The sequence below is a fragment of the Drosophila elegans genome, unplaced genomic scaffold (genome assembly GCF_018152505.1).
Source record: "Drosophila elegans isolate 14027-0461.03 unplaced genomic scaffold, ASM1815250v1 contig_208, whole genome shotgun sequence".
NCBI lineage: Eukaryota > Metazoa > Arthropoda > Insecta > Diptera > Drosophilidae > Drosophila > Drosophila elegans.
This window is the reverse complement of record NW_024545578.1, coordinates 10659904-10676807: the sequence shown is the minus strand read 5'-3', so window position 1 is coordinate 10676807 and position 16904 is coordinate 10659904. Positions and strand designations below refer to the sequence as shown.

Here is a 16904-nt window from a genome sequence, read left to right as displayed (position 1 = left end):
GCAATTAAGACTCAGTTAGAATTAACTTATGCAATTTGTTAGCTCGACTATGTTGGACAAGAACTTCCTCGTTTCAAAGTTTAATTGAGTGAAATCATTCTCTAATTGTCCGTTATCTATGCATTAAGCCCATTCACGATTGTAATCCCCTCAATCAGATGCATCATCATCATTCTGATTGCTCTTCTGCCTTTCACACAACATTCTCGGGTGATGAACACAGCATAAAGAACAGCAATTCATAAAATGTCTAACAAATGATATTGCTGTGTTATTAATAACTTTGATTATATGGCCATATACCCAGGCCCCTTCTCTCCCTTTTGAATGAATAATTGTCGACCACCCACGACGTCCACTGGACAAACATTGCTTTTCGGCTTGTTTATCATTAAGTACCAAATCAACTAGTAGGAAGTCGAGCTAAACTGAGTCATGGGAATATTCTGAATGAATCTTGGGGAAGATGGGAATGTGTCATTTATCCAAAAGAGGACGCAGAAAATTAATTATATGTATTTTGGTCAAGCTAAAAGCCATAGAATACTTTCCCATATGAGCAGCTTATATTATAAGCTTTAAAAACAAACCATTTTTTTCACTTAATACCCACTGCGAAAACCGGCAATAAATTTGTCGTCGCCCGCACTCTAAATACCATTAAATTAGTCATAATTTAGACAAAAGATAAAGCCGAAAACAAAGACTTTAAAAAAAAACAAAATAATTCGCCAAAAATGGTCAATTAATAGATCACTATCAAAGCGGTGAACGGTGGAACAGCTGCCGTATACCGCTGGCTAATAAAATAATTTGGGCCAAGACTCAAGCAGTTGGCAACAAGAAACACTGAAACAGATTAAGAAAATGTTCGGAAAATTCGCGTAAGGGAAACAAAGAACTAGAAGAACAATTTTATAAAAATTTTTATTAGCGCTTCATAACATACTAAAATTTGTTTTTAATAACCAATTTGTGTGGTATCCCGTTCATATACGGATTATTTCCCAAAGCAAACAGCAGTAACTTTAACAAGGTTACAATTAGATGAACAAATTTATGACATTTTTTATTAGCGCTTGATAACATACTAAAATTTGTTTTTAATAACCAATGTTTTTGATGTCCCATTGATATAAACGTACGTTTTATTTCCCATGTCATGCAGCAGTAACTTTAACAAAATACAAGATGGTAGAGCTCGTAATTTACCATCCACCAAAAACCCAGCTAATGCTAATAGCAACGATAAATCGCGCAGCACCCCGATATGCAAATGCAGCAGGCCGGCAAACAATTTGCCCGATAGCCAAAGCTAATTGGAAATTCCTGCAGGCAATGGCAGCCAAAAAGTGAAGGCAACTTCAGTGGCAAAAAAAAAAAATAAAATAAATATGTATGTATAAGCAGAACAACTGCAGCATGAATCAGGTCCGGGAACGCAGCCGGATATATATATCCATATATTGACATGCAAAGCTTAGAACCCTTGAATGATCGGCTGACGAAACGGGCAACGTAATGGCCATAAGCCAAACACATTAATCTCCGCCTGCGACGGCGACTGTCTGCACATCTCAAGACCCGGCCAAGACATTGCCATGCCCACCGCCAACAGCTGCCGACACTCCACGGTTCATTGGCGTCGGGTGACAAGCCCACCAACGTCACCAGTGATGTGGAGCCTACTCAGAGTAAAGCTCAAGTCTTGTTCGAGCCTCCAGCCAAGCGCACCCAGAAACGCGGCGCAACGGCGAGGAATTCCCTTCTCTGATCTGAAAAACCTTAACCCTCTTAGGGAAAAGTATGCAAAATAAATGTACTAAAATTTTTAAAATAAAAAGTTAAACTTAATTTATTGATTCAGTCAGGGAAATCCGTTTGTTGATTACTTATTTAAGCTTTACTGAACACAATGGAGATTTAATTAAACGCACAATTTCTGCTAACCACATTCTTTATGGCATTTACTTTTTCCAGTGACATTTAAATAAATTAAAAAATAAATGAAAAAACCTATGAATACATTTTATTTATATAATAAATTAAAACAGGTATAATATTAATTTTTATGAACCAAAAAAAAATTCCAAACCAATTTAATAAAAAATCTCTGCTAGCTTGCTTAAAATTGTTGTTAAATTTTTCAAGCAAAGGGTTAATATATTGGGCGGGTCTTTTATTTGAGTTTTCGGTTACATACAGTTATTGCTGCTGTGACTGCAGTTTAAGCTTGACCTTCAAAGTGGGCACAGTTAATGCCCACAATGGCGTTTTCTTTAGCCTAGCAACGAAAAACTTTCCAGCGGGTCAGAGATTTCGAAGCGAGTTCGTTGCCTAAGTCTTTTGTCTGAGCCAGAGTCTAGACGAATTTATGAGGCGTGACCGTCATGACGCTGCCTTTACAATAGAGCCATCAACCCTGATCCCGCACCCTTTCTCCCCCAAAATCCAACTGCTATAGTTAATGGGCGAAACCCGAGCCGAAATGGCTAAAAATAACAAATGTGCCGCAATTACCAGCATAAAAAAATGGTTTGGGAACAAAAAATAGACTGGCCCACGCGACCGTCAAGCAGTTGAGAACGAACGCCCCAAAGGAATAATTTGTGGCATAAGTGTACGTGTACGTGTGTGCTGCTGCTGGCTTGCGTTTGAGATGTGGGAAACACTCAAAATTACCAAAAATTTACGGCTGTCGAAACAATAATAATAAAAACTCAACAGAACAGCAGAAACAGCAGTAGAACCAGGCACCCGGATTCATTATTTATGGCTCCCTTTCCCCCCCATTGTTGTTGATTTGCTTTTTTTCATACATTTAATATTTATTGATTTCTCTGCTGGACAGAGCGCTGGCCAGACAAGGCACATTCATCACGTGCGTCATTTAACAGTTCAATTGATTTGAATAAAAATGCTATTTATAGAGCCTGACTGCGGCCTGGAATATTATTATAATGGGTCGCCCAGGGCGGTCAAACTAAATTTCCCCCTAATCGCGCGGGCAGTGACTCACATTCTGGATGCAGAAAAGCTGGCAAATTATCTAACCACATTTAGCGGTGGGCTTTCTCTTTCCCCTTGGATATTTATCAACCGGTTGTCTTCTAATTGGCAGGCAGAAATCGAAGCGGATATATAAACCGAAAGCATTTTGTACTTTCCAATTTATAACAAACAAAATTCCACATTTTAAGTTCGAACCAAAAATCCGGTTCTGCTTGGGGTTCTGTTTGTTTGTATATTTGTTTGTTCTTGTTGACCGTTTTCGCCCTCTCGCCAAACAATTTGTTACAATTTATTTTTGGCCATTAGCGGACACTCGACCCCCACAATGAGAATTTTATATTGTTCGCACTGACAGTAATTTATGATATTAATTGGTAATTAATTAAGTAAGGCATACTGCATGATCGCATGACACAGTGCCACCCACACAAAAGATGATTAGTTGGGATTACTATCCCAAAGCCATCTCCTTTGGCCTCCACCCCATTGCGATGGGGAAACCATTAATTAATTAGGCCCTGCTGGCATTGTTCGACTGCCTCTTCGTCTACGGTTTGTTAAACACGGTTCGAAATAAGTTTTATCTAATTAATGAGCTACGAGAATTAACAACTAAACGGGGCGTATCAAATGTCTCTACTTGTCCCTAGTTTTTATAAACTAGAGATGGTCAACTGACTACATAAACAAATAAATTATTTGACTTTTGTTATCTGTTGAAAAAAAGCATTTGAGAGTTTAATAATTTCCTTTTAATATATTTTTTAGGTCTTAAAATACTTCTAAGATTTTATAAAGGTGAACTAATTACTTAGTTTTCAGTTTTATTAAGTTATATATTTAATAAATAAACCTACTGCGTGTCACGCTTTCATCTCGAATATAAAAACCATGGCGCGTGGCAAATAAAATACGCAAAACAGAAACTTTAAAGGCAAAACAACCAATTAGTTGCCAAATTAGTCGTAGCCATTCAAAAATTGCTTAGCACTTTACAAATGATACAAAGCAAACGCTTGCCAAATCAACATATTAACTATTTATTAGGACAGACACAATAAATTTATGATCGACTTAGTAAACAAGTTCAAAATTTATCAGATCATTGACCCAGAGAACTACTGAGAAATACTGATCTGGATTTGGGTGTGGACCCAGATGAAGTCGAGTGCTCAGCACCCAGAACCGTTAAAGATAAGTAAAGGAATTCCTTCAATCCAGTTCCACGATCATGTTCTGCTCCAATAAATAAATTCAATTTAAATTCAGTTTAAAAGGTAGCTATAAAACACGAGAAATTACCCCGAACATTTGCAGAAGATGAAGCTGGTTTTATCCAGCCTTTGCCTCCATATCATCCTCCTGGTATGATGATCGATTTTTTGTTTTTGCTGTTTGGCTTTCACTAACCAATCGGTATTAACATATTGAAATATTTTAAGATGGGATTTTTTTTGTTTTAAATGTTTTAAGTTAAACAAATTGTTTTTATACCGTTTGCATTAGTTTATTGTGTGTTTGGAAAAATGAAGAAGAATTCACATTTCAAATGTGAAACAGTGAGAAAGCGAAAGTTATACTGGTTAAGCTGAGAATGTTGAACTAGTTGAATTTGCACTTGGAGAAGTCCATCTCAGGATGCTGCTGCTGGAATCTGTAAAGAGAAAACAAATTCAGTAAAGTCTGTTCACAAGAAATACATGACTTTCAGATGTACAACTTGTTTTAAATCTACATTTACAGATATAAATCCTTAAAGTTCTAGTAATAGTACACCACTTTATGCGGTTTGCAAAAATTTGTTTGCTGTTCTCCTATACTTACTTTTCAAGTAGTTCCTGCTTTTTGCGATCATCACTGGTGGGCAGACCCATCTCCTTCTGCCTTTGATCGAACATCATCTTCTCCACCATGCTGCGTGTCTGTCCATCTAGATCCGAAAGCTTCGATGACTCTGGGTTGATCTTGCGCGTGGATATCTCCGGATCGCTTGTGACCAGGCGACTCCACCAGCTCATCTTGTTGATCTTGTCCAGGGTGATCATCACGGTTTTGCTGTCTTGCAAGACCCACACGGACTCCTCCTGCTTCACCTCGGCGCACAGCTCGCCATCGATGATGGGCTCTTGACCTTTGATGCCCACCTTCAGCGTCTTCTTTCCAATGCTGACCACCAGATCACGGGCTCGCAGAGCGAATGACACGTTGAAGGGAATCTTGAGCTGCAGAAACAAAAAGGTTTAAGTTTTTCTGATGAGTGGGGTCTAATTTTCAAAGTTCTAGTTTTATTTTATTTTTATCATTATTACAGATAAATTTGGGGGCAATAAAAATTAATTTTGATGATTCTCCCTATTAAAAATCAACTATTCTTTTACAACTTCTAAAAGATTCTACTCAGCTATTTAAAAAAGTTTCTTTCAATAGTTTTTCTTTGTGTAATGCAAAAGCCAGTCCGTTAATGACTATCAAACTAGAGTAGAGTGGATTGAATGGGATTATTCAGGGGATCTTCATGTAAGCAAGCTTTGAGTGGCAGGTCTAGTGATTAATGATCGGATGTGTGTGTACATCTACGGAGATTCTTTAGCCAGACTTTGCTTTGGTCATTGCACAACCTTGAAGAGCTAATAACGATCTCTATAAATAACCAACTGCAGGGGCACGTCTCTGCATCCAACCATCCAACGATCATATCACAGCTAACCGATCTGCCCTTCACCAGATCAACGGATCGAGTCTTCCTTTGTCCAAGGACGCAATGTAGAACGGGAATTTAGTTCAGCTGCCAGTTCAAGGACGTACAGCGGTTCTTCAGGTCCGGTTAAGGGAGTCAACATCGATTCTTCAGAGCTCTCAAGAATGTCGCTCAACAGGTTGCAACAGCTACACAGAAAAATTCACTGAGATTTTTACAGATCGAATCGATTTTTGCATTTATATTGAAAATTACATTTATCGGAGGCAAGATCGCATATTAAATCTTATTAGTTTTGTTTAAATTAATCTACAACAAATTTGTTATGTTGTTGATAAAGATAATTTTTATTTTATCATTTTTATAGCAATAAATAGCAATATTTTTTTATTATTTATTTTGTAAGAAATCTTTAAAATCTCTACAAATTTTAAACGTAACATAAGAATTAAAAAGTAACAAATTACAAGGAATGCAAATCTCAATGTCACGTAGATTATAAAATATGAGTTCCTTGAGCTAAAATAATCATAACTTTATTGCTGTGTAAAGAAGTGAAGCAACCTGCAGATTGGATTTATATGCCTGCTTGGCCAAGTTCACAGCAATTACACTGGCGTCTAGAATTATGTGCCACGGCTGGCCATTAATTATAAATCGCACGGATACATGCATACATTAACACCTTTCCCATTAGCTCGCAGCATAATTAAAGCCAGAGTTATTAGACAACTGGCTGTGCAATCAATTAGCGAATCGCATGTGGCAGAAACAATGAGGGGTAAGGTAAGCCTTTAATTTAAATCTCACGACGCCGCATCGAACCAAGGACGCTTTCGTTCGGCTCATGATAGTTTATGGACTATCTTGTGGGGGGTATTCGTGTGGGCAGTCAGCCAAGGTAGTAGCACTTTGAGTTCTTCTCCTCGGAGCACGCGGCTCGTGCCAACAGAAGCTCGCAGATCACAGCTTGCAGATCACAGCTCACAGATCACAGCTCATGTGGGTGGCATCTTCATCACCGAACGACCGTTAAAAAAATGTGTCAAAAGCTGAAACTGAAGCGGATGTCAATTGGAAGCATTGAATCGTACGCGGATGTAAGGCAGCAACAAAAATAGCCTCGTAGAGTCAGAATAAGAAAAAATATCTGGAGACGAGGGCAAAGCGTCGAGTTAAACACTTGGCAACAGAAAAAGTCAATGGGAAACGATCGTAATGCAGTGCTATAATTCTTGCAAAGGTCTGATTACTCCGCAAGAAAGGTATATACTTTTCATAATTTTTCACAGTTTATAGTTGACCTTGAGGTAAAAGAATTTGAAAGGGAGTATATTAGTTATATTTCTTTTAGTTTGCTTTATAGTAGAAAATGTAATTCGTACATTTATAGGAGTAATTAGTTTGTCAACTTATTTAATTGTTTAATAAAAAAAATTGTGGTAGTTCAATGGGAATACATTTTCAAATTTGTCAAAATTAAGAACTTTAACAGCTAAAATTCATTAGGCGATTTTTTTATTTACTTTTATTTGTTCGGAAGCATAAGCAGAATTCCACATTAAACTTCATTAAGAAATCAAAGATGAAAGGCAAATTTATCAAGGGACTAACAATCTAATAAATGCCTAAATGTGAATGTGTGACTTTGTGTTTGGGGATTGTATAAATTTAATTAAGTAAATGTAGGCTTTCTCAAGGGACTCGCAGACTTGAAAACAAAACCCATTCTGCATCGCTGAAGGTTATGCAAATAGCTAATCAAAGAACTCTATGCTCGAAACTAGGAAATTTACACAAATCAAAAGTTGGCAGACTCGCAGACACCAACGGCCATTAAATCACCTCAACAGGTGGGACACTCATGCAAATGCTGCGGTTAGAGGAAAAACAATAGACTCGCAGCCAAATATGAGGTATGAAAATGAAGCTGTGCCACCAAAAAGGTAAACACAAAGCTGAAGAGTCACCGCCAGTCAAAGTCAGAGTTCGCTTTTGAGTTCAGACGAGCATAAAAGGTGTCGTGAATGAATTAATGAATAATAACAAATATTGATGACTGCGACGACGGCTGAAATAAAGTGGAAAAAAATAAGAAAAAAGCACGAGACTTGGCACACTTATCCAGGTGAGAGCGGAATCGCAGACGAATCGTCTGACAGTGGGCGATTTTATGCAAATCGACCAATGTTAATGGTATTGCTGGTCGGCTGCAAGTTAAATCGCCAACCAGTTAATCGATCATTCAAATCTGCAGAGTTTTAAACCAAATCGCCCCGCATCTTTCTCTGTAAAGTGAAAGACATCTTTGTCTGCTGCCGTTTTAAAGTGTTATTTGTTGCTATTTCATCTGGTGCCGCAGCTGATTAATTCTATAAAACTTGAACAGCATTTCATTTTCTTTAAATATCTAGCCGCAAATAATTTATGCTAAAAGATGCGATCCGGTGCCAGGCACCACCAAAAAAATTAAATAGGAAAAAAAAAGAACGGTCGCAACAACAAAAGTAGCGTAGAAACAACAGACCATCCATTTAAACAAAATAAAAATCGAAAAAAAACTAGCTTGTTGATGGAGTCGAGTGTTTAGAAGTGTGTATCTGCGGAGTGTTTTGTATTCGATAATGTTATCACACAAAACAGCTGAGTCGCCCAAGGAACTTTGGTGGGGGTACAGTGACTTGTCGGAAACTCAAATTTCTAGATATATCTTTAAAGAATTGTTTAAATATCAAAATGAAAGATTCAAGCTTCCGAAAAAATGGTATGCAGGTTTGGGAGGCGTTTAAAATATAACATAGTTAGAAAAAATCAAAAATCAAACATATATATTTAAATATTAAATATTATTATTATATATCAAACAAATGCTATTTAAGAAAGTAAATTAAATATAAACATATTTAATTAAATCTGATCTTAAAGTTTATCTTTACGAGTGCCTACTGCCAGCTCATTAAAAGCGGCTTAAACTTGACTTATTTGTGGTCAGAAGTGGAGTGGACCCCTAAACAACTCAAAACAGAGATGGGAGATGGAATCAAAATCGAGCGTGGCAAATTCTTTTTTATTCCTTTCCATTTAGAATTGTTTTGCGTTTAAATCTGAAACTAGTTCCTATTGGGAACGGCGCTCCACTCCACTCTGCTACGATCCAATCCCCCATGCCTCAAAAAACGCGGCGTACAATGAGCTCTCGAGTGGGTACAATAGAATCCGTATTGACATTTGCATGGTAAATCAGATTTGAGAGATCGATCTGGTAGCCATTTGTTTGCGCCATAAGCGGATTACAAAACAAATGATACTGAAAACTTTATCCGGTTAGCCTAGTCAATTTCGGGGGATATCCCATATAATGAACTCTATTCGACTTAAATTCTGGTGAGAAACGAGATCTTTTCTGATATGACTAGACTTTAATTTTGATGAGAAACGAGATCTTTTTGATGTGACTAGAACTGAAACTGTCATCTTGAATGGATTTTCCATAAATTAAATACACAGCAGAATGTAAAGAAGTTTCTAGAACAGATGAAAAATGTAGATGAGACTCAAATTAGGTATTTGAAAGCTTTGAAAATGTAAGCCAGTTTTTAAAACCTCCCTAATTTAGTTTAAATTATCTGTTCTTTACATTGTATAAGTTGATAAATGTTTCGAAAAACTGAAAGGCTTTTAACAAATTTATCGATTTGTAAAATATTTGCATATTTTATTTGCATATTAGATAATTTATTTTGACACCATGTTAATAAATTAACTAAATCGAAGTAAAATTAGCCAAACTTCGGGGAAAACTAATCGTAGATCTGGGATACTTTGAACTATCGAATAAATCAAGACAATAGTTATTTCTGGAGCTTCTTGACCTGATCTTTATAACAAATTCTCTACCAGGAAACTGAAAACGGATCTTAAAAGCGGTTAATTTACTCAAAGGCTTTGTCAGGTTAAATTCTTTGTTGTGTGATTTATAGGAGAAACCCATTAAGAGGCTTTATAAGCTGAACAGGTGTGAAACGGACAAATAAAATATCAGTTTCACTTATATAACCTACAATTAGAATCAGGCGAAATTGGCAATATAAAATGAATTGTATATTGATCCGATACGTAATACTCTTATGTGATGAGGTAACAACGAGAAATTTATTTAGTATTTCCGCTTGCTTGGCGGTTGAGTGAGTCAAGCTTTCAAGAATTTCGCATGGAATTCTGCATTGACTTAAGATTCTGAATATAAAATACACCCCTCGAAGGCAGAATACCAAAAACGTTTTCTATACGAAAATTAAGCTTTAATAGCGGCAATCAGTGAAATAGTGTCCGCAGGCCCCACACAAATAAGCGTGGCAGACGTCAACGGATCTATCCAGATAGCTCCAAGGGATTTCCCCGTTTACGACGACAAAATTATTAATTCTCACAAATATTTGTGTTTTTTTTTTGTTTAATCCCAATTGTTGTCACCCAAAATGGAACAGAAATCGATGGGCACGTAAGATTCGTCCGTTTGTCATCGCCGTCACTGGCAACTATTTTGCATTTTTAATTGTATGCATGAAAAAAAAAGATCGCCGTTTGTTTGTCTTCGGTTTTATTTGGCATCTTTGGGTTTCGCTGTGTGGTGCGGTGAATGTTGTTGATTCTATTGGGGGAATGTCTCGGAATGGCTCGACCGGCGATCTATAGCAAGTGTTTGGCTCCCATTCGCCGTCATCCCATCGCTTCAAGTGGCGACGTCCCTCAATCTTCGCCTTTTAAGTGATCTCCAAAACGCCGCCTGATTCTCTTTTGATTTATATTTTTGTTGCTAATGCGATTCGCGTTCGCCGGAGTCCATTGCCACTGCTCTGGTAACTGGCAGTGTCAGGTAATCTTTGTCAACTCTCCGCTGATTAAATCGGCCAGACTCGGCCAGCACTTCACCCATACAAGCGAAATGGCGGCGAGAATACCCCAAAAAACATTGTTGGATCTGGCGGCAGGCCACTCACTTGTCTCACTTAAAAGGTGATAACAAGATGCTCGACAGCAAACGAAGCAACAAAAGTTATGGGCGCAAAAAATTAGAAACATTTGTTGCCTTTTGCTACCGAGAATGACAGATGGACCTCTCCGATTTAACCCAAAGCAAACAAATTTGTAATAGAAATGTTGGGAATCTTTGGCCATTACTTGTTTACTCAACCAATTCCCACAGGGCGTTATAAGTCTAATGGTATAATAATATGACTATGAATATGATAAGATGACGACTATCCGAAGCCAAAAACAATAGTTGGGGGATTTTTGGCAATTTGTTTAACGAATTCCGCCAAGAGAAACGCAAACATTTTGGGCATATTCAAAACCATAATTTATTAATGGAAATCTTAGCTATGTTTTCTGTTGACTCATCGGTATTTTCATTGAGTCAATAGTCAGAAATGGATTTCCGAATATTCTATATCCAAATCGATAATCAAATGCAAATTTAAAATACATGTAAAAGAAAACTTGATTAGGAACTAGCAGTAAACTTGTACATCCCCACTTAGGTTTCAAATTTCACATTTATTAATCGATTAATTAATAAATATAAAGCTTTTGTTAGGATCTTTGACGTTAAATGCTTTCTTAGAATTCCAAATTGACCAAAAATAGACTTGCTTATATAGTCTTAAAGACATTTAAATAATGGTCATATTATTTATAAGACCATAAACCGTTGATTTAACAATGAAAAACGTATTAATCAAATATTAATGAAACCTGGGAACGATGGTACAACAAATGGGCGGGGCTATCTGTAAGGTGGTCAAGGTTTGCCCTTAATTAAGATAACATTAAAATAGAATTAGGTTTTTCCCGCAATCAAACTTCAATTTTTGGGCCGCCGAAACGGATCTAGAAAACGCCCACACGCCAAAAACGATTAAGAGCCCTTCACTGAAGAGCTGGAGAATCAGAAATACCCAGCAAAAAAACAAATTGCAGCTTAATGAGCAGAAGGGCGAGAAGCTAAAAAAAGAATACTCAAAAGAAAGTAGGCAAATCACTTGATGAGCTGATCAATCCAAGGCGAGCAGTCCACACATCAAAGCCGGCAACAAACCCATCAAACAACATCGAAACTAAAGTATAGAGAGAAAAAGTTGCCGATCGTCACGAGCTGTATAAAGATGTCTACAGTACGCTCTCTCTAAAAGTAATTGGTTTTAAGGATAAAAGAATTTCCTTTAAAATATATGAAAGTTATGAAACTTAAAAACTATATGTCAATGACAATGGTTTTGGTTTTTATTTAAATTCTTCATAAGACTTAACGATTAAACTCTTCTTCAGACTTAAGATCAAATTGCTCAAAAGTGTAATTAGTGTTTGAGTGACTACTGTGGCAGCAAGCGAGAACCGTCGAAATGTTATGACATGCAAAATCCGGCAAGAAAGCCAGCAACAACAAACACTTACACTCGAAAAGGTTTGCGCATCGCGCTGTCGACGCCGACAGCGACGTCACGTCTCTGCCCAGGTGGGCAGATCTCAGGCGACCCGAGATCTTACCTGTGAGCCCGACTTAGCAGCTAAGCTCGCTTCAGTTCGATTCTTGAGGCCGTTTAGATCGGTTCTGTTTGGCGACACGCGCACCAAAAAGTTCTTCGCTGTGAGAAGAAGTCGTGAGGAGACGAAGGAAGGAGTAGACCACCACTTAAATAATCGCCAAGAGAATCGAATCGGTTTCCACAAACAGCAGCCTGCCTGATCAGCTGAGTGTTTCGCGAGCCGCATTTAAATAAATTATACACATCATAAAATCCTAATTAAAGAGACTGACAACCGGAGCGAGACTCTGCTTAAAAATACTCCAGATTGTGATACTAATTAACTTAAATTGTGTGTGTGATAAATTACTGTAATAATCAAAGAAATCCCGAGAACAAAACAAACAGAAAATTACAAATTAACAAAAGTAAGTAAAGTAACAGCGCCAGGCGACACATAAAGTAAACCAAAAATAACGCAATGTTCAGAAAAAAAACAAATCGAAAACTGGCCAATCAAGTTGAATCAATAACGAGTGATAAGACTTCCGCATGCCTAAATAATATTTACAATAAATAAAACCCAAGAAGCAGCACAAACAAATTTATTAACTTCTGTGCTGTGTAAAACAAACGCACAAAACACATAAAACACACAAAAAAGTCGAACAGCAAAGGCAAACAAAAGACTTAAGGCAGAAACTCGAATTGCAACTTTTGTGATATAGCTAAATTTAATAGAATTCTTATGATTATTGGGAGGACAATTGATTGCCTCAATTACGTCAAAGCCAAACAATCGCCGGAGCCATTTAAAGAGAAAGGCCCGAAATATAAAAGCTTGCCCAAAAAAAAAAAAAAAAAAAATTGTCGACTAGCCGAATTAATAATAAATACAAATCAGGCTTTTAGCCAACCAAGACCAGAGACCATAAATATCAAACAAGTTGCCAACAAATGCAAAACAAAGACAAGCCGAAAGACAACTCGAAAGTTCAGGTTTTGTATATTGGATTTGGATTTCTTCTGACGCTAGCACCAACGAGTGCCAGGAATAGGGGAGCAGAGAACAGGGGCTAGGGAAGACATAAATGTGTAGCACAGATATTTTGGAGCAGAGCGGATGTACGAAATCGTGACACGATCACCAGATTGGTTGCTAAGACATACTCTTTTTCGTATGGGGTATATCAGCAGGAAACGGAGAATTAAATAAAAACAGCACTTTATACAAAACCTAAACTAAAAATGACTATATAATTTCTATTATTATTTTATGAGTTAACTATACAATTACAATTTTCCCGTAATTTGTGTGATCTACAAGTATAACAATTTAAAACTAGAAGATTAGAACGTTTAATAATATTCTGTAACTTTTCAGTCAAAAGTAGATTAGGAAATTGGCTAACTTTCTTCGTATATAAACCAAATATTTTGATAAAATCAATAAATCTTTTTGAGATAATTGATATATTATCTAATTTACCAGTCAAAATAGACTCTAACCAACTGTCTTTCTTTTTCTTACAGATGCAGGACTATTGGCACATTCCCCGCGCCTCGCTGGCCTCTTCCTCGAGCTCGGCCATCAGTTCGGCGAGCTCCTCCAAGTCCTCGAACAAATCACACTCGAATCCGCCCACCCTGAACCAACGTAGTTCGCCCAGCAACAGTAGCAATACTAACAACAATAATACAAGTGCCGCAGTGACGGCCGCAGCAGCGGCAGCAGTACTGGCGGCCGCCAAGCGGGGATCGAGAAGTTCGCAGGGCTCCAGCGACAGCAACAACAGCACACGGGTGAGTAAGACGAGCCCACGCAGGCTCCGGTTCTGGCGAGCCAAACCATTCCGAGACTCCGTGACTCAACAAACATTCTCTTCTTTCCATGCCAATTAAACAGAGCGCTGCTTCCGGCTCACTGCTGTTGACGGCAGCGAATCTGGAACGCTTTGCGGAGATCCACAAGAAGCAGGAGCGGCACAACAAGATGCTGATGCCCAGCAATCCCTCGTCGTCCAACTACAATGCCAACCTAACGCTCGCCAGCGGCAAGGATGCGGTGATCGCCATCGAGGGCCAGCCGGAAGATGTTGATCCCAATTTGCAGTATGTGAAAACCAAAGACCTGGACACCGTATCCATCGCCAGCTCCATGCACTTCACGATGGTCAATGGGGAGGGTGGTCCGCCCAAGAAACCGAAGCGCGGTCTCTGCGATCGGGGACGCCAGGTCACCGTGTTGATTGTGAGCATGAGCACCATCTTTATGCTGCTCATTATGGGAATGGTCTATGCGCTGGAGAGTAAGTTATTCTAACTAACCCTGAATCCTTTCAAATGTTAATTAATATTTATTTCACTTTTTAGTGCGCGCCCGTGACATGCCCAAGAGCTAGGACTCAATCTTTCTGCCTAGCCAATTAGTTTATTATTTATTGTATTGTCTTTGTCCCCCATTATTATTATTATTGTTATCGTGTCGTCTTGGCGCTAGTTGTGTAAGCTATTTATTAAACGATTGTTTGGATGGAGAGTCGAGTCAGTCGAAGCTGGGAAATTTCATTAGTATTAAGCGCGCTATGCTACGGAGACAGAGAAATATACAAGGAACTAGATCTGGAGCGGATCGGATCGGAATCGCCGCCTGGCATCGGATAATGCTGTACTTTCTGGTTAGCAATTAAGTTATTTATCCCTGTGATATGTTTAATAAATTGAATTTTATAATTGTACATGAAGGATTGCTGACTCACACCTGCCGGTAGGTCAATGACTTGAGCTTGGGGGTTTTTATCGATAATTGCGGCCTAGCAACCAGCGGTGATAATATAATAGCAGAAAAAACTTTGTGTTCATAGACATCTTCTAGAAGGTTTTAATGGCGCTTTTTAAGGGGTATTAAAGAATAGACTGTGATGTGCAAATGTGGAGTTTCACATGGATGGAACGCAAATTTGTGCCATAAACATTAAAATATGCTATTATTTTCCTATGGAAAGCTAATTTAAGTTGGATAGCTGAGCTGGCAACACTGATTTTCACTATATAACCATGACAACACCTACTGGGTCAACATGGAAAAAAAGGGGATGACCGGACTTACCTCCACCTCCTGCAGTGTTTGTGTCCAGGTGTATTTTTCCAAGGTGCAACCATTTCCTGAATTTGGTAGCAGCTTGCCCAGCTCGCCTTTCTCGGTCTCATCGTCAACTTTTTCGATGGGCTTGGATATGTCATCGCGATTCGAGGCAGCGGGCTCTCCACCAGCGCCAGCCAGTAGCTGCTGTCGTTTTCTAGAGTAGAATAAATTTATATTAATTGTTGTAAAAAGGAAAAGGGCTTAATTAGATTTACTAAAGCAAAAGTCGCAACTAAAATATGAATATCAAGAGCATCAGCAAATATAGATTAGAGCATTAAATTTTAGCCTTAGAGATTCAAGATTTCTTTGTTTTACAGTCGTAGAAAACTTAAGGAAACGCCAAATACGAATTTGAAAAAAAAAACAAATATGCAAGACCCAGATTTTGTTGCAACAATTCTAGACTGAGTCATGCAGATCTTTAAGTTAATTATCTTTAGATGAGCCCACATACTTGTTCTCCTCCTCCTTGATGATGGCCGCTGCCTCCTCATCGGTGATATCACATATTTTGTTGTCGTCGATCTCCTTTTTGCGTGCCTCCCTTTCGGCCCGCTCCTTTTCGTCCTTTTGACGTTGGGCGGCCTCGCGACTCTTAAGCTTTTCGCTGTGGGCGCTTATGGCCAACTTGGACTCCTTGTTGAACACATCCAGCAGGAGTTTCTCCCATTCCGCCTGTTTGGCACCGGTGAAGAAATCGGTTTTGCGGCGCAGAAAACTGGCCAAAGTGCCCAGGAACTGCAAGATAAAAAAGAACACCATGATTAAACAAAACAGAAACAAAGAAATGGAGCTCATTGTTATTGTTTTACCTCGGGCACGCCTCCGCGATGCTTTTCAGCCACAGCCAACAGGATATTGTCGAACTTTCCTTCCTCGGCAGACATTGTAGAGAGTATTTGTACTGTTGGCAAATTAAATTTGTTTTTCGTTTGTTTTCTGGACGCTTCGATTGGATTTTTTATCTGAAGTTTTTCTGTTGACCCGGCACATGTACAAACAGTGTTACCAGCTGTCACGTAGAAGGTGAGACACATCGATGTTTTCAAAATATTGGTCTTATCGATGTTTGTAGAAATTCCAAAAATACCGTCTCCCTGGAGAATATATACCAAACCACCAGATGATATATAGCTGCCAGCTTTTGACAGTGAGCAGAATATATAATGGTGTTTAACGGTCAACTTTTAAAAAAATTTAAACACTTTTGAAAACATAGTTTTAAAAATCAAGAGTATGAACAAAAAACAAAAAATAAACACAGAACACGGATCTTCTCTGTTCACCTTCTTTTTTGTTAAAGCATTTGTTATTTGGTACTTGCCGACTTTAAATTTTAATATTTTCTGGTAAATAATCACCATTAAAATTATTGTATTTTTTGTAGCCTTTTTTTGGCTTAGTGGGAATAGTATATAAGCCTATGTCAGTGAGCTGCCCGGCATGTAGCGGTATTTAACGCTCAAATATTTAAATAAAAATGAGCTAGCTTTAAATAAAAGAAAAAGCAGAAAATGAA

The 16904-nt window shown here is 38.2% G+C and overlaps 2 protein-coding genes across 4 annotated transcripts in view; one reads left to right on the top strand and one right to left on the bottom strand.

Annotated features, from left to right (window-relative positions):
- The window catches only part of LOC108146710 (cell wall protein RBR3), a 34547-nt gene extending 19592 nt beyond the window's left edge, over positions 1-14955 (top strand). For 2 of the 3 annotated variants that reach the window (XM_017272790.2, XM_017272788.2), the window contains exons 2-4: positions 13771-14040; positions 14144-14546; positions 14611-14955. In XM_017272790.2, the coding sequence (XP_017128279.1) occupies positions 13771-14040; positions 14144-14546; positions 14611-14639 (702 nt within the window). In that variant the 3' untranslated portion in view covers positions 14640-14955. Of the gene's footprint in view, positions 1-12289; positions 12666-13770; positions 14041-14143; positions 14547-14610 lie in introns of those variants that run through there. The other variant, XM_017272789.2, reaches the window with a different exon arrangement.
- On the bottom strand, positions 4498-16406 carry LOC108146709 (nuclear migration protein nudC). Its single transcript, XM_017272787.2, has 5 exons — positions 16198-16406; positions 15840-16123; positions 15347-15536; positions 4837-5234; positions 4498-4666 (listed from the first exon to the last, which is right to left on the bottom strand). Exons 1-5 carry the CDS (start codon positions 16270-16272, stop codon positions 4615-4617), a joined length of 999 nt encoding a protein of 332 aa, XP_017128276.1. The 5' UTR covers positions 16273-16406; the 3' UTR covers positions 4498-4614.
- Between the last annotated feature and the right edge of the window lie 498 nt (positions 16407-16904).

Coding starts and splice junctions, on each gene's coding strand:
- LOC108146709 (XM_017272787.2), bottom strand. CDS start 16,272: ATGTCTGCCGAGGAAGGAAAGTTCGACAATATCCTGTTGGCTGTGGCT. Junction 15,537..15,839: donor ATCAAGGAGGAGGAGAACAA/GTATGTGGGCTC, acceptor ATTCTACTCTAG/AAAACGACAGCAGCTACTGG. Junction 5,235..15,346: donor AAACACTGCAGGAGGTGGAG/GTAAGTCCGGTC, acceptor TTGTTTCTGCAG/CTCAAGATTCCCTTCAACGT.